The 21,309-nt window shown below is 28.7% G+C and overlaps 2 protein-coding genes across 2 annotated transcripts; both read right to left on the bottom strand.

The window, feature by feature from the left end:
* Positions 1-9,427: 9,427 nt before the first annotated feature.
* Positions 9,428-10,384, bottom strand: LOC149152397 (uncharacterized). The gene has a single exon (XM_089443468.1). It carries the CDS (start codon positions 10,382-10,384, stop codon positions 9,428-9,430), a length of 957 nt encoding a protein of 318 aa, XP_089299594.1.
* A 2,334-nt stretch (positions 10,385-12,718) lies between these two features.
* Positions 12,719-15,062, bottom strand: LOC149152396 (uncharacterized). The gene is made up of 4 exons (XM_089443467.1): positions 14,616-15,062; positions 13,904-14,210; positions 13,020-13,574; positions 12,719-12,840 (listed from the first exon to the last, which is right to left on the bottom strand). Exons 1-4 carry the CDS (start codon positions 15,060-15,062, stop codon positions 12,719-12,721), a joined length of 1,431 nt encoding a protein of 476 aa, XP_089299593.1.
* Positions 15,063-21,309: the final 6,247 nt, after the last annotated feature.

Here is a 21,309-nt window from a genome sequence, read left to right as displayed (position 1 = left end):
AATTGTTTTTAAAATGTTCTAAATTGTTTCAAAAACATTTTAAATTATTTTAAAGCATTTTAAATTGTTTTTAAAGCATTTTTTAAATTGTTTTTAAAACATTTTAAAATGGTTTTAAAGCATTTTCAATTGTTGTTAAAGTACTTAAACTTATTAAAACATTTTAAAATGTTTTTGAAACATTTTAAAATGTTTTTGAAACATTTTAAAATCATTTAAAATTGTTCTGAAATCAATTTAAATTATTTTTAAAGTATTTTAAATTGTTTTTAAAGCATTGTAAACTATTTTTAAAGCATTTTAAAATCATTTTAAATTGTTTTTAAAGCGTTTAAAATTGTTTTTAAAAACATTTTAAAGTACTTTAAAGCTTTTTAAATTGTTTTTAAACCATTTTAAAATGGTTTTAAAGCATTTTCAATTGTTGTTAAAGCACTTAAACTTATTTCTAAAACATTTTAAAATGTTTTTGAAACATTTTAAAATCACTTAAAATTGTTCTTAAATCAATTTAGATTATTTTTAAAGTATTTTATATTGTTTCTAAAGGATTGTAAACTATTTTTAAAATGTTTTAAAATCATTTAAAATTGTTTTTAAAGCATTTTAAATTGTTTTTAAAACATTTTAAAGTAATTTAATGCTTTTTAAAGTGTTTTTTAAACATTTTAAAATGGTTTTAAAGCATTTCCAATTGTTGTTAAAGCACTTAAACTTATTTTGGAAACATTTTAAAATGTTTTTGAAATATTTTAAAATCATTTAAAATTGTTCTCAAATCAATTTAAATTATTGTTAAAGTATTTTATATTGTTTCTAAAGCATTGTAAACTATTTTTAAAGCATTTTAAAATCATTTAAAATTGTTCTTAAAGCAATTAAAATTATTTTTGATGTATTTTAAATAGCTTTTAAAGCATTGTAGATGGTTTTTAAAGCATTTTAAATTGTTTTGAAAGCATTTTTAAAGTACTTTAAAACTTTTTAAATTGTTGTTAAAGAATCTTAAAAGAATTTAAAATTGTTTTTAAAACATTTTAAAGTGATTTAAATCATTTTGAACTATTTTAAATTGTTTTTAAAATGTTCTAAATTGTTTCAAAAACATTATAAATTGTTTTTAAAGCATTTTAAATTGTTTTTAAAGTTGTTTAAAATTGTTTTTAAAACATTTTAAAGTACTTTAAATCTTTTTAAATTGTTTTCAAAACATTTTAAACTGGTTTTGAAGCATTTTCAATTGTTGTTAAAGCACTTAATCTTATTTTTAAAGAATTTTAAAATGTTCTTAAAGCATTGTAAACTATTTTTAAAGCATTCTAAAACCATTTAAAATTGTTCTTAAAGCAATTTAAATTATTTTTGAAGTATTTTAAATAGTTTTTGAAGCATTGTAAACTGTTTTGAAACCATTTTAAAAACAATTTAAAGTACTTTAAAGCTTTCTAAATTATTGTTAAAGCATTTTAAATTGTTTTGAAAGCATTTTAAAAAGATTTTAAAGTACTTTAAGACTTTTTAAATTGTTGTTAAAGAATTTTAAAAGAATTTAAAATTGTTTTTAAAACATTTTAAAGTGTTTTTAAATTATTTTGAAATATTTTAAATTATTTTTAAAGCATTTAAATTTATTTTTAAAACATTTTAAAATGTTTTTGAAACATTTTAGAATCATTTAAAATTCTTCTTAAATCAATTTAAATTATTTTTAAAGTATCTTAAATTGTTTTTAAAGTATTGTAAACTATTTTTAAAGCATTTTAAAATCATTTAAAATTGTTCTTAAAGCAATTTAAATTATTTTTGAAGTATTTTAAATAGTTTTTAAAGTATTGTAAACTATTTTTAAAGCATTTTAAATAATTTTTAAAGCATTTTGAATTGTTTTGAAAGCATTTTAAAAACATTTTAAAGTACTTTAAAGCTTTTTAAATTGTTGTTAAAACATTTTAAAAGAATTTAAAATTATTTTAAAAACATTTTAAAGTGTTTTAAATTGTTTTGAACTATTTTAAATTGTTTTGAAAACATTCTAAATTGTTTCAAAAACATTTTAAATTGTTTTAAAGCATTTTAAATTGTTTTTAAAGCATTTTAAATTGTTTTTAAAACATTTTAAAGTACTTTAAAGCTTTTTAAATTGTTTTAAAACATTTTAAGACAGTTTTAAAGCATTTTCAATTGTTGTTAAAGCCCTTAAATTTATTTTTATAACATTTTAAAACATTTTTAAATCATTTAAAATTGTTCTTAAATCAATTTAAATTATTTTTAATGTATTTTGAATTGTTTTTAAAGAAATGTAAACTATTTTAAAATCATTTAAAATTGTTCTTAAAGTAATTTAAATTTGTTTTTAAAACATTTTAGAGTGTTTTAAAGTGCTTTTAAATTATTTTGAACTATTTTAATTTTTTTTTAAACATTCTAAATTGTTCCAAAAACAATTTAAATTGCTTTTAAAGTATTTTAAATTGTTTTTAAAGCGTTTAAAATTGTTTCTAAAACATTTTAAAGTACTTTAAAGCTTTTTAATTTTTTTTAAAACATTTTAAAACGGTTTTAAAGCTTTTTCAATTGTTGTTAAAGCAAGTAAACTTATTTTTAAAGCATTTTAAAATGTTTATGAAACATTTTAAAATCATTTAAAATTGTTCTTAAATCAATTTAAATTTTTTTCATAGTATTTTAAATTGTTTTTAAAGCATTTTAAACTATTTTTAAAGCATTTTAAAATCTTTAAATTTTTTTTTTAAAGCGACTTAAATCATTTTTGAAGTATTGTAAACAGTTTTTAATGCATTGTAAACTATTTTTAAAGCATTTTAAATTGTTTTGAAAGCATTTTAAAGTACTTTAAAGCTTTTTAAACTATTGTTAAAGCATTTTAAAAGAATTTAAAACTGTTTTTAAAACATTTTGAAGTGTTTTAAATTTTTTTAAATTATTTTGAACTTATTTAAATTGTTTTTAAAACGTTCTAAATTGTTTCAAAAACATTTTAAATTGTTTTTAAAGCATTTTAAATTGTTTTTAAAGCGCTTAAAATTGATTTAAAACATTTTAAAGTACTTTAAAGATTTTTAAAACATTTTAAAACAATTTTAAAGCATTTTAAATTGTTGTTAAAGCATTTAAACTTATCTTTAAAACATTTTAAAATGTTTTTCAAAATTTTAAAAATCATTTAAAATTGTTCTTAAATCAATTTAAATTATTTTAAATTGTTTTTAAAGCATTGTAAACTATTTTTAAGGCATTTTGAAATTATTTAAAATTGTTCTTAAAGAAATTTAAATTATTTTTGAAGTATTTTAAATAGTTTTTAAAGGATTGTAAATTGTTTTTAAAGCATTTTAAATTGTTTTGAAAGCATTTTAGGAACATTTTAAAGTACTTTAAATCTTTTTAAATTGTTGTTAAGGCATTTTAAAAGAATTTAAAATTTCTTTTAAAACATTTTAATGTGTTTTTAAATTATTTTGAACTCTTTTAAATTGTTTTTAAAACACTCTAAATTGTTTCAAAAACATTTTAAATTGCTTGTAAAGCATTTTAAATTGTTTCAAAAACATTTTAAATTGCTTGTAAAGCATTTTAAATTGTTTTTAAAGCGTTTTAAATTGTTTTTAAAACATTTTAAAATGGATTTAAAACATTTTCAATTGTTTCTAAAGCACGTAAACTTATTTTTAAAACATTTTAAAAGCATTTAAATTTGTTCTTAAATCAATTTAAATTATTTTTAAAGTATTTTAAATTGTTTTTAAAGTATTTTAAATTGTTTTTAAAGCATTGTAAACTATTTTTAAAGCATTTTAAAATCATTTAAAATTGTTCTTAAAGCAATTCAACTTATTTTTGAAGTATTTTAATAAATAGTTTTCAATGCATTGTAAACTGTTTTTAAAGAATTTAAATTGTTTTGAAATCATTTTAAAAACATTTTAAAATGCTTTAAAGATTTTTAAATTGTTGTTAGAGCATTTTAAAAGAATTTAAAATTGTTTTTAAAACATTTTAGAGTGTTTTAAAGTGTTTTAAATGGTTTTAAAGCATTTTCAATTGTTGTTAAAGCACTTAAACTTCTTTTTAAAACATTTTAAAATGTTTTTGAAACATTTTAAAATCATATAAGATTGTTATTAAATCAATTTAAATTATTTTTAAAGTATTTTAAATTGTTTTTAAAGAATTGTAAACTATTTTTAAAGCATTTTAAAATCATTTAAAATTGTTCTTAAAGTAATTTAAATTATTTTTGAAATATTTTAAATAGTTTTTAAAGCATTGTAAACTATTTTTAAAACATTTTGAATTGTTTTGAAAGCATTTTGAATTGTTTTGAAAGCATTTTAAAAACATTTTAAAGTACTTTAAGGTTTATAAATTGTTGTTAAAGCATTTTAAAAGAATTTCAAATTGCTTTTAAAACATTTTAAAGTGTTTTGAATTATTTTGAACTATTTTAAATTGTTTTTAAAACATTCTAAATTGTTTCAAAAACATTTTATATTGTTTTTAAAGTGTTTAAAATTGTTTTTAAAACATTTTAAAATGGTTTAAAGAATTTTCAATTGTTGTTAAAGCACTTAAACATATTCTTAAAACATTTTAAAATCATTTAAAATTGTTCTTAAATTAATTTAAATTATTTTCGGAGTATTTTAAATTTTTTCAAAAGCATTGTAAACTATTTTTAAAGCATTTTAAAATCATTTAAAATTTTTATTAAAGCAATTTAAATTAATTTTGAAGTATTTTAAATAGTTTTTAAAACATTGTAAACTGTTTTTAAAGAGTTTTAAATTGCTTTGAAAGCATTTTAAAAACATTTTCAAGTACTTTAAAGCTTTTTAAATTGTTGTTAAAACATTTTAAAAGAATTTAAAATTGTTTTTAAAACATTTTAAATATTTTAATTTTTTTTTAAATTATTTTGAACTACTTTAAATTGTTTTTAAAACATTGTAAATTGTTTCAAAAACATTTTTAACTGCTTTTAAATCATTTTAAATTGTTTTTAAAACATTTTAAAATGGTTTTAAAGCATTTTCAATTGTTGTTAAAGCACTTAAACTTATTTTTAAAACATTTTAAAATGTTTTTGAAACATTTTAAAATCATTTAAAATTGTTCTTAAATCAATTTAAATTATTTTTAAATTATTTTGAATGGTTTTTAAGGCATTGTAAACTATTTTTAAAGCAGTTTAAAATCATTTAAAATTGTTCTTAAAACAATTTAAATTAGTTTTGAAGTATTTTAAATAGTCTTTAAGGCGTTGTAAACTGTTTTTAAAGCATTTTAAATTGTTTTGAAAGCATTTTAAATTATTTTGAAAGAATTTAAAAACATTTTAAAGTACTTTAAAGCTTTTTAAATTGTTGTTAAAGCATTTTAAAATAATTTAAAATTGATTTTAAAACATTTTAAAGTGTTTTTAAATTATTTTGAACTATTTTAAATTGCTTTTAAAACGTTCTAAATTGTTTCAAAAACCTTTCAAATTCCTTTTAAAGCAATTTAAATTGTTTTTAAAGCGTTTAAAATTGTTTTAAAAACATTCTAAAGTACTTTAAAGCTTTTTAAATTGTATTTAAAACATTTTAAAATGGTTTTAAAACATTTTCAATTGTTGTTAAAGCACTTAAACTTATTTTTAAAACATTTTGAAATCATTTAAAATTGTTCTTCAATCAATTTAAATTATTTTTAAAGTATTTTAAATTGTCTTTAAAGCATTGTAAACTATTTTTAAATCATTTTAAAATAATTTAATATTTTCCTTAAATCAATTTGAATTATTGTTGAAGTATTTTAAATAGTTTTTAAAGCATTGTAAAGTATTTTTAAAGCATTTTAAATTGTTTTGAAAGAATTTTAAAAACATTTTAAAATACTTTAAAGCTTTTTAAATTGTTGTTAAAGCATTTTAAAAGAATTTAAAATTGTTTTTAAAACATTTTAGAGTGTTTTAAATTGCCTTTAAATTATTTTGAACTATTTTAAATTATTTTTAAAACATTCTAAATTGTTTAAAAAACATTATTAATTGTTTTTGAAGCATTTTATTTTTTTTTAAATCATTTAAAATGGTATCTAAAACATTCTAATGTACTTTAAAGCTTTTTAAATTGTTTTTAAAACGTTTTAAAACGGTTTTAAATCATTTTCAATTGTTGTTAAAGCAATTAATATTATTTTTAAAACATTTTAAAATGTTTTTGAAACATTTTAAAATCGTTTAAAATTGTTCTTAAATCAATTTAAATTACTTTAAATTGTTTTTAAAGCATTGTAAACTATTTTTAAAGCATTTTAAAATCATTGAAAATTGTTCTTAAAGCAATTTAAATTATTTTTGTAAATTTTAAATAGTTTTTAAAGCATTGTAAATAGTTTTTAAAGCATTTTAAATTGTTTTGAAGGCATTTTAAAAACATTTTAAAGTGCTTTAAAGATTTTTAAATTGTTTTTTTCTAAGTAAGTGCTACTTCTATATTAAAAGAGAAAAATATGTACAGAGCTATCGATTTTACAAGGAGGCCGAGGCCAATCCTCGAACTGAGAAGGCTTGACCATTCTGTCTATCCGCCTTTGCTGAGTACCAAAACTACCAGGACTGCATTCTTCCACATGATTTCTTGATATCAAAGAACCTAGACTCCTACTGACATAGATACTATGGCGACTAACAGGATAGTGCCATGTTACATTGTGAAGAGTAGAGCAAAAAAAGCATGCTGTTGTGGCATGAAGCCAGCAGCAGTAGCTGTAGAGAGCTTGAAAATTGAGAGTACCAGAGAGAGACACTAGATACGAAAACAGTAAGACAAAAAGACAGAAGATATCAGACCGAAGTGAATTAAGTATGCTGGCTGGTCGAATCCGCCTGAACGCCATCGCCTTGGCTGGGAGAATCTATCCAGATGACCATCCCGTCTTCAGGATCAGAGGGAACTTGGGTTCCTGAGACTTCTTCAACAGCATTCAGAATGGGTAATTGCATGATTTCCTGGATGGAAAGGTCGTTGCCCGAATCCTCCCGAGGTTCTGCCGGCTGGGCCAAAATGCTCTGAGCAGGCGTCGTGGAATCGCGGCGCATTCTGTAGACCATACCCTCCATATCCCCAACGAAAACATCACTGTCATGAGCTCTGGAAGGGGAGCCCGAATTGATGCAGCTAGGATCCTCCTCCGTTATGAAAACAGAAAAATTCACCACTACCTCTGGACGAACCAGACGACTTGGGAATCGAAAGCGGAAGGACTGATAAGTTCCCTGAGGGAGCAGACATTCCTGCTCAGACTCATCTGTATCTGAAGAAGGGGGCGCTTCATTGACAGGAGAAATAGGCTGCACACTGCCCCTTTCCGAGCTAACTCTTACACCGGATCTTCCCCCTCTTCTGGGGATGCCTCTATCCCGCGGCATTTTGCCAAAAACTCGAGAGCCGGCACCACTGCAATACCCAAGATGAGTATGGACAGGGAAACCAGTGTCGCAAATGCTCTGTTCATGAATTTGCCAACGATGAGCCATAATGTGGTGGCCGGTCTCAATAAGTAGGAGAATTATCATAATTGTTGCGTGTGTGAGGCTTTGGGCGCCTCCCCTGCTACCCTTAGAACTCTGCGCCAACATACCAGGCATAAATGCCTTACCACGCCTCATCTGAATCCGTCTGAAGGCAGCGTCCCGTCGACTCTGCCTTATATTTAATGTTGTCGTCCTGCGCCTTAAAACCACAAGGCTACCATCACCTTCCACGCGCGGGGGTTGGCATCCCATTCTGCCTCCATGTGGCTGTACCATTGATGGCTTAATTACAAGTGTGGACACCCGCATCCGGGTAAGATTTTTAAATTGTTGTTAAAGCATTTTCAAAGAATTTAAAATTGTTTTTAAAACATTTTAAAGTTTTTTAAATTGTTTTTAAATTATTTTGAACTATTTTAAATTGTTTTTAAAACGTTCTAAATTGTTTCAAAAACATTTAAATTGTTTTTAAAGCATTTTAAATTGTTTTAAAGCATTTAAAATTGTTTTTAAAACATTTTAAAGTACTTTAAAGCTTTTTAAATTGTTTTTAAAACATTTTAAAATGGTTTTGAAGAATTTTCAATTTTTTTTCTCAATTAGTCTACTCCTATATTCATACAAAAAAGTTACAGCGAGGCTGGCCTCAAGATTTCTTGCCATGAGGTTGGCATGTAGCAAAAACTTGACATCCTGACTATAGAACCAGACAGACACAAAATCTTATCCAAACAGCGTTATCAGACTGAGTGAGACACCACTGTTTCAAGGATAAATTTTTACATAGATATAGGCATAAAAAGACCCTAACCTGAGACATGAACAAAAGCCTGAGACAGGCATGAACCCTATGGATCAAAAATGAGGAGAGCTTTAACTTCAGAGGCAAAACTATGGAACCAGAGGTGCGGACTGTCAATCTTCATTTGAAGTGGTTGGCTATTCCTCTATAACCTTGCACCCAAAATGACCGGAGTCCATGGAGTCAGAGGAGCGGATTGCAGAGTTGGAAGGCTCTCCTCTTGTGCTTGGGCCGACATTGGCCTCAGGTTGCGTGGTGGGCATGCTTCCGGTACCTTGGCGTGGGGTGGCAGTTTGACTTGCCACCTTCTGTTCCTCCGTGGTCCCCTGATGAACAACACCCGAACCCGAGTTGTGCTCACATCTTTCGATGGTTACAGAAATGATGAAAGAGGCATTTGCTAGCGAACAGGGAATGCGATAGCGGGCAGTGGGATGCACATGATGCTGACAGGCTTCTCCTCTATCCTGCCCTCGACCTCGACCTCTGCCACTTCTGGTTGCTGGGTAGGTCGACGCTTCTTCAAAGGGATCCAGAGAGGTCGAGATATGCTGGGCGATGGCTCGACCACGTGAACCGCCACGCCGGCTGATCATTCGCATCCTTTCTTTCGGCATGATTATGGGATGGGAGCAATTAAATGGAGGAGGTAAAGCGGAAGATCGATTGAGGGATGAAATCACTGAGAGAGCAGGAAACTGAGCCTGTGAAAAGTAGAAGGCTTTAGGAGGAGGAGCTGAAGGGAGGCCGGAGCAGTTTAAGGCGTAAAAAGCTCTACAGAGCAAGACCAAACGGGAGGAATTCTCGTCATTCACCAGTGCCGAAAGGGAGCCTGCAGGCAGACTCTCACTAGGAGAGAAGCCCAAGACCGCGACCTGGACTGAGCCGAGAGCATACCAGAGAACCGCAACAATGACAATGAGATGGAGTGCCATCGTTCCTATGACCAAACATAGGGTGGGCAGAGTAAATGTCGCCTTAAATGCATATGTGTGAAGCTTGTCGTCCATTCCAAGGTCATGTGCTTCACGCAGGTGGGATGCCACTTGCCCATCTCGCGCACCTCCAACGTACCTTTGTGACTAACAATCACCCGCATCCGGGAGCGAGTAGTCTTGTTGCACCAGAGAAGTGCATTCATTTTTAAGTTGTTCATCATCTGAGTCGCCGAGAGGACCTGAGAAGTAGGGGATCTGCTGGTTAACCCCTTGATTGGCCAGTCTATCTACTACTTTGTTGGCACTGCATCTTACATGCTTGAAGGTGATGCTTTGGGCGTTCCGAAGCCAATCCTCCAATGGTTCTAATTTGCTAAGTAGCCTCCAGCTAGATGCTATCTTGGCTGCCGAGGTACCTGCTTGAATCCTGATAGCTGCTGTTATTAGGATAAGGGAGTCTCCCTCGACCTCTAATGGGAAGAAGTTTTTTTGATCTGCTATGCAAATCCCTTTCCACAGTCCTTCCAGTTCTGCAGCATTGTTGGTATCTTTGCCAATGGTTCCATAGTAGACATGCAATGTTGCGCCCACCTCATTCCTAAAGACCCCTCCAAAGCCCGTCGTCCCAGGATTGCCCTTGGCTGCTCCATCAAAATTCAATTTGAAGGAGTTGGATGCTGGAGGAGACCAAGTGAGAGGAGAGGTAGGGCTAATTGGAGGACGAGCTTTGACATGGTCCAGAAAAGACAGATCCAAATTCCAGGCGTTCATGATGTGGCATTCCTGAGGTGATTCTGGCAGATCCATGTCATGCCAATGTCTGATAGCTAGAGTTTCTTGGAGATTTTGCTTCAGAAGAAGCCATAGAGTATCAATAGGCCTGCTGATATTGTTAAAAATTTTGTTGTTCCTTTCCTTCCAGAGAATCCAATAGAGAAAGCCCGGTAATAGAGTCCACAGAGAGTTTAAAAGAGGGCTTTGAAAAGGGTGCTTTGGCCATTTTCTGATTGTATCTGTTATATCTCCCATCCGTTCTCCCGATCTTCGGTTGCATTGGTCAGTTTTCTCCCATAACTGAGTAGCCAGAGGACAGGTCTCCATGAGATGCGTAATGGTTTCAGAGTTGAGATTGCAGTTGGGACATCTCGATGGGCCAATGAATCCCCTTTTTTGCAAATTGTCCCAAGTGAGGATACGCCTCTTGCTTAAGAGCCAAAGAAAGGTGGATATCTTGGGCCATATTCCTGGTTGCCAAACCCGTTCCTAGAGCTGATCCTTGTCTGTCTGAATGGCTGAGTAGCGAAGCTGGTAAGCTTCCTTGGTAGTGAACATCCCCCTTGGTGTATGACCCCATCTCAGTTTGTCCTGCTGATCTGAGCATTTGATTCTTCTATGGTTTAACTCCTGATCGATCTCGGTGAAGGTTTCCCCTTGCCAATTGGCTTGCCAGGTACTAGCTGGTTTCCAAAGGTGAAAGTCTTGGGTTGCTTGCTGCTACCAGAATTGATGGACATGGGTAAGATTTTCTTGTTGCATTGAGACCTGCCAGATTGGCTTGTGGAAGAGAGAGGCTAGTTTTGGGAGCTGCTGCCAAGAGTCCTCCCAGAACCTACTGTGGTGCCTGAATGAATTTCCCAGAAGCTATGCTCTTGAATGAAGGCATTGTGGAGCTTGGCAGCATTCCAGATCAAAGAGCCTGGGGTTGTAGTGCTAATTCTTATGAGGTCGTTCCCTTGACTTCCTAGTGCATATTTTTCTTGCCATAACCGTGCCTAGGGCATTTGTGGTTTGGAGATCCAATTCCACCAAATGCGGGCACCCATTATATTGTTGCTATGGAGAGGGTCCCTTAATCCCAGCCCTCCCTCTGATTTTCGCTGACAAACTTCCTTCCAATTGAGAAGAGCCCATTTCCTATTGAGACCAGAAGATCCCCATAGAAAATTTCCCTATAGATTGCGAATTGCCTTAAGGACCCATTTTGGTGCCGCCAAGACGGAGAAAAGATACAGAGGCATAGCCTGGAGAACAAATTTGATCAAAATGAGTCTGTCGGCTATATTGAGAGAGCGGTAAGTCCAGGATGAGAGCCTTGAATCCAATTTGTCGAGAAGAGTCCTCCAGGAGGCATGTTTTATGGCTGAGTCCAACAAAGGAGCTCCCAGGTATTTTGAGGGCAGCGCTACTGTAGAGAATCCCAGAATACGAGTGATGTTCCTTTGAGTGGAGGTAGGGGTGTTAAAAAAGAAGAGTTGGGATTTGGAGGCATTGATAGAGGTACCTAAGGCTTCAGAGAAGAGAGAGCAGATTTTGGAGGCTTTAGCCTCTTGAGAGGAGGGGTGGCCAAAAAGCATAGTGTCGTCTACAAACTGCTGGTGGGATAAGGGATGAAGACCATGGAGAGAAATGCCTTTTAGAACATGAGAGGAAATGACCAAGTGAAGCAAACGACTGAGCCCCTCTGCCATGAGGACAAAAAGGAAGGGGGATAAGGGATCCCCTTGACGAATACCACGTGAGGGGCGGAAGGGCGATGAGGGGGTGCCATTGAGTAGGACCGAGAAACAAGGAGAGGAGATGAGGTTCATGATCCATCGTGTCCAAGTGGAATTGAAGCCAAATGCCAATAACATCTGATGAATATAGTTCCAGCTGAGTTTGTCAAAAGCTTTAGATAGATCAAGCTTTAGAATCATACCTGGCTTTTTCAAGATCTTCAGGGAATGGATTACTTCATTTGAAAGAATGATGTCATCCATTATCTGACGCCCTTCTACATATCCAGTCTGCTCTGGCGAGATGAGAAGAGGGAGGAGAGGTTTGAGCCTGTTCGCCAGTACTTTAGAGATGAGCTTGTAGATGACGTTGCATAATGCAATCGGCCTGTATTTGTCAGGCGTATTTGGTTCATCCCCTTTAGGCACTAGCACTATGAAAGTGGCATTTAGGGAGGGGAGAATCCAATGCATAGTTCTTGATTCCTCCACTAATTCCCATACCTCTGTCTTGATGAGCTCCCAAAACTCATGAAAGAAATTGGCTGTAAAACCATCAGGACCAGGTGCCTTACCATCCTTGAGTTGGGCCATCGCCACTTCTACTTCCTGCAGTGAAATAGATTGGAGTAGTTTATTGTTATGATCCTCCGTTATGATTTTAGGGATGTGCTGTGTGATGGTTCTAATAGCTTGATCTCTGCTTCCTGGAGGCTCCCTGAGAATTTCCTGAAAGTAATCTTTAATTTCCTTTTCCATGTCTTCGTGCACTTCTAATCTATCCCCTTGTTTGTTGTTGATGAATGCAATATTGTTGTGCATTCTTCTTTGGATGGCCGATCTATGGAAGAATTTTGTATTCTTCTCCCCTTCCTTGAGCCATCAGATTCTGGACTTTTGTCGCCATAGGATTTCTTCTTGCTACCTACAAGCCTCAATTTTAGTCCAAAGGTTCTGCTCCTGATGCGCCTGCTCTTCTGTCCTGCCCTCCAAGATGATAGTCTGTTGAAGTGAGCTCATTTGCTGTTCCAACTTTTTCCGATTCTCGAAAATGTTGCCAAACTGTGTGCGGTTCCAAGCTTTGAGCACTTATTTTAGGTTTTTTAGTTTCTGTTGGAATTGAAACATTTTGGCTCCTTCAGGTGGGATAAAGGATTTCCAGGCCTCACTGACCACTATTTTGAAGTTAGGATTTGAGAACCAGAAGGCTTCAAATCGAAAAGGTCTGTTGCATCTTGTACCTGGCTGTGACCATTGTAACATAATGGGCCAGTGATCGGATCCTCCTTGGGGCAATATGGAAGCATGAAAGTCCCCTCTCAGGTGTATGGCATTGTCCGAGATGAGGAACCGATCAAGCCTGGAAGCAATATGTTGGGTACCCCTCCGCTTATTGGTCCAGGTGTATACACCATTGGAAGTCTGAATATCCATTAATTGGTTACTTTGAATGTATTCTTTGAAGCCATTGTTGTCACTGTCTAACCTTGATCTTCCGCCATTTTTCTCCTCCAACGACGTTATGATGTTGAAATCGCCACCACCAATCCAGAGGGGGAATTGCCTATTGGAATTTAGAATGGTGAGAGTATCCAATAGTTCCAGTTTTTGCTGTAAATTTTGTGGAAAATAGACATTAGAGAGATGTCGGTGAATGTTTGTGCCTATGAGATGGAAGGACGCTTGGATGAGGAAATGGGAAGCATGAAAGTCTTGAAGAGTGAGAACCTGTGGGTCCCACAAAATTTCCAGTCCTCCGGAAGCCCCAGAGGCATCTACTGAAACTGAGCAGCTACCTGACCAGACCTTATTGAGGATTCTTTCTATGGCAGTATTATTACTTTTTGTTTCTTGAAGAAAAACTAGTGATGGTTTTTCTTGCTGGATCAAGTTTTTAATCATTCTGTGTTTTGAGGGGCTATTGAGCCCTCTCACATTCCAGGAGATGAGCTTCATGAGAAACAGTGGGGTTTGGGTTTGTAGAACTTTGTCAACTTAGGGAATCTCCCTGATTCCATAAGTATTTCTCCTACGATAATGGTCCTTTGCATGTCTGTTTTGCGCCCTCTTTTATTCTTTTCTTTGAGAATTTTTTTTCCATTCCAGGGGCTTCCTGCTTGTATACCTAGACATTTATTGTGCTGAGATTTGGTGAGAACTCCTTCCAGCCTGTCGATTTGCAATGGGGGTATTGAATTGTATTCTTTCTGCTTGCATGTCGTTTCCAATTTGAGGATGTCCAGACCATCCAGGCTAACATTCTCTGGATCCTCATCCATTATTGTGGGAGTGTTCTGATCTTCCATGTATGCACTGTCATGCCGACTAAGAGCTAGAGCAGCGTCTAGATCCATTGAAGAAGACTGCTGGCCTGACTCTGCCACGGTTTTCTCCAAGGTAGAGGGATTTGGGCCAGAATCTGGAACAGGTTTCTCCAAGTCAGAGGATATTAATGAGCTGGAGGGATCAGAGGCAGAGGATGGTTGAGAAGCTTTGATAATCAGGGAGGAGGAGGGAGGGGAGGGGATCACCTAAGGATCGGAGCTTTGCTTCTCTGAGGGATCTTGAGAGGAGAGTAAAATGAATCTGTTCTAGGACTCAGGCTTTTTGGGGCTTTCTAGGACTGCAGGATTTTTCTTAGCATGCCTCCGGCGATTAGGGACTTTAATGGATCCTTCAGAGTCTTTGCTAGATTCATTAGCAGAGGTTTTGGGCTGGGAATTCAGAGGACAGTCCCGGAAGAGATGGTCGTGTTCGTGGCATTTCCGACAACGAAAAGGGATATGCTCGTAGTCTAGAGGTTGGATCCATTCAAAATCATCATGAAAGAGACTTACCGAGTCTGCAAGAGCTTTGGTCGAGTGCATCTGGACATAGATCCTGGCATAAGAGGTGTATCGACGGGATTTGGTTTCCTCAGAAACTTTGATGAAGACCCCCAATTTTTTGCCGATGTCCGCTAGCGTTTCCTCTTTCCAGTATTCCACAGGAAGGGAGTACATCCTTATCCATACTGGAGCCCAACTGAAATCTTCCTTATCTGGGTTAAACCTAGCTTTCCAGTCCCGAAGGTATAGACCTGAGGAGTTAAAGAAGTACGGGCCGCCTTCAAATATGCGAGATTTGTCCTCCATGCAGTGGAAAATGGCAGTGAAGAAGCCTTTGGGGCCCAACTGCAGAGTGACTTGTCCTTTGGGCTTCCATTTTGAAGCTATCCAGCCCTGCAGAGCCTTTTCAGTTGGCCAAAATCCAAGGAATTTTCCTATGAGCGCGTGGTCCTGCATAAATTGGATTTTGTTGTTGATTCGATGGCTGAGGAGATCGACTTTGATTCATTCTGTTGCTTTCGGGATGCATGTTTCTGAGGTCGCCTTTGGCTGTGACGTTGGAGACTTTTGGTTCATGCCTTTGTCTTGGTCATCCGTTTCACGTGCTGCTGAGGGGTCAGCTTCATTGTTGACAGGTTTGGAACCCTGATCTGTTTCTGAGAAACCACCAGGAGGGGTCATAGATGCTGCAGGCTTTAAAATGTCAGAGGCGGAGGCATTGAAAGGAGGGGGAGCTGATCCCGCCCCTCCCGAGGGCGCAGCCATGGGAAAGAGATCAGTAGGTGTGTTGTGGCACTAGCTATGAAAACCAGAAGAATGCAATGATTAAGGTTTTCTCGTTCTGAGCAGTGCGCGGCATTCGCAGGAGCTCAACCCAGCCATTTCAAGTAAAATTATTATCTAGTTTGAAGCATTTTCAATCGTTGTTAAAGCACTTAAACTTACTTTTAAAATATTTTAAAATGTTTTTGAAACATTTTAAAATCATTTAAAATAAATCAATTTAGATTATTTTTAAAGCATTTTAATATCATTTAAAATTGTTCTTAAAGCAATTTAAATTATTTTTGAAGTATTTTAATTATTATTTAAAGCATTGTAAACTATTTTTAAAGCATTTTAAATTGTTTTGAAAGCATTTCAAATTGTTTTGAAAGCATTTTAAAAACATTTTAAAGTAATTTAGAGCTTTTTAAATTGTTGTTAAAGCATTTTAAAAGAGTTTAAAATTGTTTCTAAAACATTTCAAAGTGTTTTAAATTGTTTTTAAAATATTTTGAACTATTTTAAATTGTTTTTAAAACGTTCTAAATTGTTTCAAAAACATTTTAAATTGCTTTTAAAGTGTTTAAAAATCTTTTTAGAACATTTTAAAGTACTTTAAAGCTTTTTAAATTGTTTTTAAGACATTTTAAAGTTGTTTTAAATCATTTTCAATTGTTGTTAAAGCACATAAACTTATTTTTAAAATGTTTTTGAAACATTTTAAAACGGTTTTAAATCATTTTCAATTGTCGTTAAAGCACTTAAACTTATTTTTAAAATGTTTTTGAAACATTTTAAAACAATTTAACATCATTTAAAATTGTTCTTAAATCAATTCAAATTATTTTTAAAGTATTGTAAATTGTTTTTAAAGCATTGTAAACCATTTTTAAAGAATTCAAAATCATTTAAAATTGTTCTTAATGCAATTTAAATTATTTTTGAAGTATTTTAAATAGTTTTTAAAGAATTTTAAATTGTTTTGAAAGAATTTTAAATTGTTTTAAAAGCATTTTAAAAGCATTTTAAAGTACTTTAAAGCTTTTTAAATTGTTTATAAAAGATTTTAAAAGAATTTAAAATTGTTTCTAAAACATTTTAAAGTGTTTTTAAATTATTTTGAACTATTTTAAATTGTTTTTAAAACGTTCTAAATTGTTTCAAGAACATTTTAAATTGCTTTTATACCATTTTAAAGCGTTTAAAGTTGTTTCTAAAACATTTTAAAGTACTTTAAAGCTTTTTGAATTGTTTATAAAACAATTTAAAACGGTTTTAAAGCTTTTTCAATTGTTGTTAAAGAACTTAAACTTATTTTTAAAACATTTTAAAATCATTTAAAATTGTTCTTAAATCAATTTAAGTTTTTTTTAAAGTATTTTAAATTGTTTTTAAATCATTGTAAACTATTTGTAAAGCATTTTAAAATCATTTAAAATTGCTCTTAAAGAAATTTAAATTATGTTTGAAGTATTTTAAATAGTTTTTAAAGCATTTTAAATGGTTTTTAAATCATTTTAAATTGTTTTGAAAGCATTTTAAAAACATTTTAAAGTACTTTCAATCTTTTTAAATTGTTTTTAAAACATTTTAAAAGGATTTAAAATTGTTTTTAAAACATTTTAAAAGGATTTAAAATTGTTTTTAAAACATTTTAAAAGGATTTAAAATTGTTTTTAAAACATTTTAAAGTGTTTTTAATTGTTTTTAATTATTTTGAACTATTTTAAAGTGTTTTTAAAACGTTCTAAATTGTTTCAAAAACATTTTAAATTGTTTTTCAAGCATTTTAAATTGTTTTTAAAGTGTTTAAAATTGTTTTTAAAACATTTTAAAGTACTTTAAAGCCTTTTAAATTGTTTTTAAAACATTTTAAAATGATTTTAAAGCATTTTCAATTGTTGTTAAAGCACTTAAACTTATTTTTCAAACATTTTAAAATGTTTTTGAAATGTTTTAAAACATTTTAAAATGTTTTTGAAATGTTTTAAAACATTTTAAAATCATTTAAAATTGTTCTTAAAGCAATTAAAATTATTTTTGAAGTATTTTAGATAGTTTATAAAGCATTGTAAACTGTTTTAAAGCATTTTAAATCGTTTTGAAACCATTTTGAAGTACTTTAAAGATTTTTAAATTGTTGTTAAAGCATTTTAAAAGAATTTAAAATTGTTTTTAAAACATTTTAAAGTATTTTAATTTTTTTTTAAATTATTTTGAACTATTTTAAATTGTTTTTAAAAGTTTTGAATTGTTTCAAAAACATTTTAAATTGTTTTTAAAGCATTTAAAAATCTTTTAAAAACATTTTAAAGTACTTTAAAGATTTTTAAATTGTTTTTAAAACGGTTTTAAAGCACTTCCAATTGTTGTTAAAGCACTTAAACTTATTTTTAAAACATTTTAAAATTTTTTTGAAACATTTTAAAACATTTTAACATTTTTAAAGCTTTTAAAATCATTTAAAACATTTTAAAATGTTTTAAATTATTTTAAAACATTTCCAATTGTTGTTAAAGCACTTAAACTTATTTTTAAAACATTTTAAAATGTTTTTGAAACATTTTAAAACATTTTAACATTTTTAAAGCTTTTAAAATCATTTAAAATTGTTCTTAATGCAATTTAAATTATTTTTGAAGTATTTTAAATAGTATTTAAAGCATTGTAAACTGTTTTTAAAGCATTTTAAATTGTTTTGAAAGCATTTTAAATTGTTTTTGAAGGGTTTAAAAATCTTTTTAGAACATTTTAAAGTACTTTAAAGCCTTTTAAATTGTTCTTAAATCAATTTAAATTATTTTTGAATTATTTTAAATTGTTTTTGAAGCATTGTAAACTATTTCTAAAGCATTTTAAAATCATTTAAAATTATTTTTAAAGCAATTTAAATTATTTTTGAAGTATTTTAAATAGTTTTTAAAGCATTGTAAATGGTTTTTCAAGCATTTTAAATTATTTGAAAGCATTTTAAAAACATTTTAAAGTACTTTAAAGCTTTTAAAATTGTTGTTAAAGCATTTTAAAAGAATTTAAATTTGTTTTTAGAACATTTTAAAGTGTTTTAAATTGTTTTTAAATTATTTTGAACTATTTTAAATTGTTTTTAAAATGTTCTATATTGTTTCAAAAACATTATAAATTGTTTTTAAAGCATTTTAAATTGTTGTTAAAGTGTTTAAAAATATTTTTAAAACATTTTAAAGTAGTTTAAAGCCTTTTAAATCTTTTTGAAAATATTTTAAAACGTTTTTAAAGCATTTTCAATTGTTGTTAACCACTTAAACTTATTTTTAAAATGTTTTTGAGACATTTTAACATCATTTAAAATTGTTCTTAAATCAATTTAAATTATTTAAAAGTATTTTAAATTGTTTTTAAAAGTATTTTAAATTGTTTTTGAAGCATTGTAAACTATTTTTAAAGGGCAGTTGTCTATAATGAGACTTTTTGGAAGCCTTTCCGGTGGGTTTTTCCGGTCAAAATCCGGCAACAATTTATTGGAATCTCAAGTTTGATAGCTAGTTTTTGCACAATCAAGGCGTCCCAGGGGTTTTTCAGGGTGCTGAGTCCAAATATGCAGTTAAAAAACCATTTTAACTGCAACAAATCAAGATTTAACATCAATTTCTTCGCCGGATTCCGTCACCAGAATCTCCAAAAAGTCGCATTATAGACAACTCCTTTTTAAAGCATTTTAAAATCATTTAAAATTGTTCTTAAAGCAATTTAAATTGCTTTTGAAGTATTTTAAATAGCTTTGAAAGCATTGTAAACTATTTTTTAAAGAATTTTAAATTGTTTTGAAAGCATTTTGAAAACATTTTAAAGTACTTTAAAGCTATTAAAATTGTTGTTAATGCATTTTAAAAGAATTTAAAATTGTTTTTAAAACATTTTAAAGTGTTTTAAATTGTTTTTAAATTATTTCGAACTATTTTAAATTGTTTTTAAAACGTTCTAAATTGTTTCAAAAACATTATAAATTGTTTTTAAAGCATTTTAAATTGTTGTTAAAGAATTTAAAAATCTTTTTGAAACATTTTAAAGTAGTTTAAAGCTTTTTAAATTGTTTTAAAAACATTTTAAAACGGTTTTAAAGCATTTTCAATTGTTGTTAAAGAACTTAAACTTATTTTTAAAATATTTTAAAATCATTTAAAATTGCTCTTAAATCAATTTAAATTATTTTTAAAGTATTTTAAATTGTTTTTAAAGCATTGTAAAATATTTTTAAAGCATTTTAAAATCATTTAAAATTGTACTTAAAGCAATTTAAATTATTTTTGAAGTATTTTTAAATTGTTGTTAAAGCATTTTAAAAGAATTCAAAATTGTTTATAAAACATTTTAAAGTGTTTTAAACTGTTTTGAACTATTTTAAATTGTTTTTAAAACATTCTAAATTGTTTCAAAAACATTTTAAATTGTTTTTAAAGCATTATATATTGTTTTTAAAGCGTTTAAAATTGTTTTTAAAACATTTTAAAGTACTTTAAAGCTTTTAAAATTGTTTTTAAATGGTTTTAGAGCATTTTCAATTGTTGTTAAAGCACTTAAACTTATTTTTAAAACATTTTATAATGTTTTTGAAAGATTTTAAAACATTTTAAAATCATTTAAAATTGTTCTTAGATCAATTTAAATTATTTTTAAGATATTTTAAATTGTCTTTAAAGAATTGTAAACTATTTTTAAAGCATTTAAAAATCATTTAAAATTCTTCTTAAAGCAATTTCAATTATTTTTTAAGTATTTTAAATAGTTTTTAAAGCATTGTGAGCTATTTTTAAATCATTTCAAATTGTTTTGAAATCCCTTTAAAAACATTTTAAATTACTTTAAAGCTTTTTAAATTGTTGTTAAAGCATTTTAAAAGAATTTAAAATTGTTTTTAAAACATTTTAGAGTGTTTTAAATTATTTTGAACTAATTTAAATTGTTTTTAAAACGTTCTAAATTGTTTCAAAAACATTATAAATTGTTTTTGAAGCATTTTAAATTGTTTTTAAAGCGTTTAAAATTGCCTTTAAAACATTTTAAAGTACTTTAAAGCTTTTTAAATTGTTTTTATAACATTTTAAAATGGTTTTAAAGCATTTTCAATTGTTGTTAAAGCACTTAAACATATTTTTAAAACATTTTAAAATATTTTCGAAACATTTTAAAATCATTTAAAATTGTTCTTAAATCAATTTAAATTATTTTTAAAGTATTTTAAATTGTTTTTAAACATTGTAAACTATTTTTAAAGCATTTTAAAATCATTTAAAATTGTTCTTAAAGCAATTTAATTTATTTTTGAAGTGTTTTAAATAGTTTTTAAAGCATTGTAAATTGTTTTTAAAGCATTTTATATTGTTTTGAAAGAATTTTAAAAACATTTTAAATTACTTTAAAGCTTTTTAAATTGTTGTTAAAGCATTTTAAAAGAATTTAAAATTATTTTTAAAACGTTTTAAAGTGTTTTTGAATTATTTTGAGCTATTTTAAATTGTTTTTAAAACATTCTAAATTGTTTCAAAAAAAAATTAAATTTATTCTAAAGCATTTTAAATTGTTTTTAAAGTATTTTAAATTGTTTTTAAAGCGTTTAAAATCTTTTTAGAGCATTTTAAAGTACTTTACAACTTTTTAAATTGTTTTTAAAACATTTTAAAACGGTGTTAAAGCATTTTCAATTGTTGTTAAAGAACTTAAACTTATTTTTAAAACATTTTAAAATGTTTTTGAAACATTTTAAAGCATTTTAACATCATTTAAAATTGTTCTTAAATCAATTCAAATTATTTTTAAAGTATTTTAAATTGTTTTTAAAGCATTGTAAACTATTTTTAAAGCATTCAAAATCATTTAAAATTGTTCTTAATGAAATTTAAATTATTTTTGAACTATTTTAAATAGTTTTTAAAGCATTGTAAATGGTTTTTAAATCATT

Source organism: Pinus tabuliformis, chromosome 9, assembly GCF_031772625.1.
Source record: "Pinus tabuliformis cultivar Carrire ecotype Pingquan chromosome 9, CPIR1, whole genome shotgun sequence".
Lineage (NCBI taxonomy): Eukaryota > Viridiplantae > Streptophyta > Pinopsida > Pinales > Pinaceae > Pinus > Pinus tabuliformis.
The sequence above is the reverse complement of the archived record's forward strand: the minus strand, read 5'-3'. Positions and strand labels throughout refer to the sequence as shown.

What these genes read in the sequence shown, in the direction of transcription:
- LOC149152397 (XM_089443468.1), bottom strand. Translation starts at nt 10,384, where the DNA reads ATGGAGACCTGTCCTCTGGCTACTCAGTTATGGGAGAAAACTGACCAA.
- LOC149152396 (XM_089443467.1), bottom strand. Translation starts at nt 15,062, where the DNA reads ATGCAGGACCACGCGCTCATAGGAAAATTCCTTGGATTTTGGCCAACT. An exon ending in TCAGCACAATAAATGTCTAG is followed by an intron (nt 13,575 to 13,903) that starts GTATACAAGCAG and finishes AGGTCTGGTCAG; the next exon opens with GTAGCTGCTCAGTTTCAGTA. An exon ending in GTTACAATGGTCACAGCCAG is followed by an intron (nt 12,841 to 13,019) that starts GTACAAGATGCA and finishes AACCGCACACAG; the next exon opens with TTTGGCAACATTTTCGAGAA.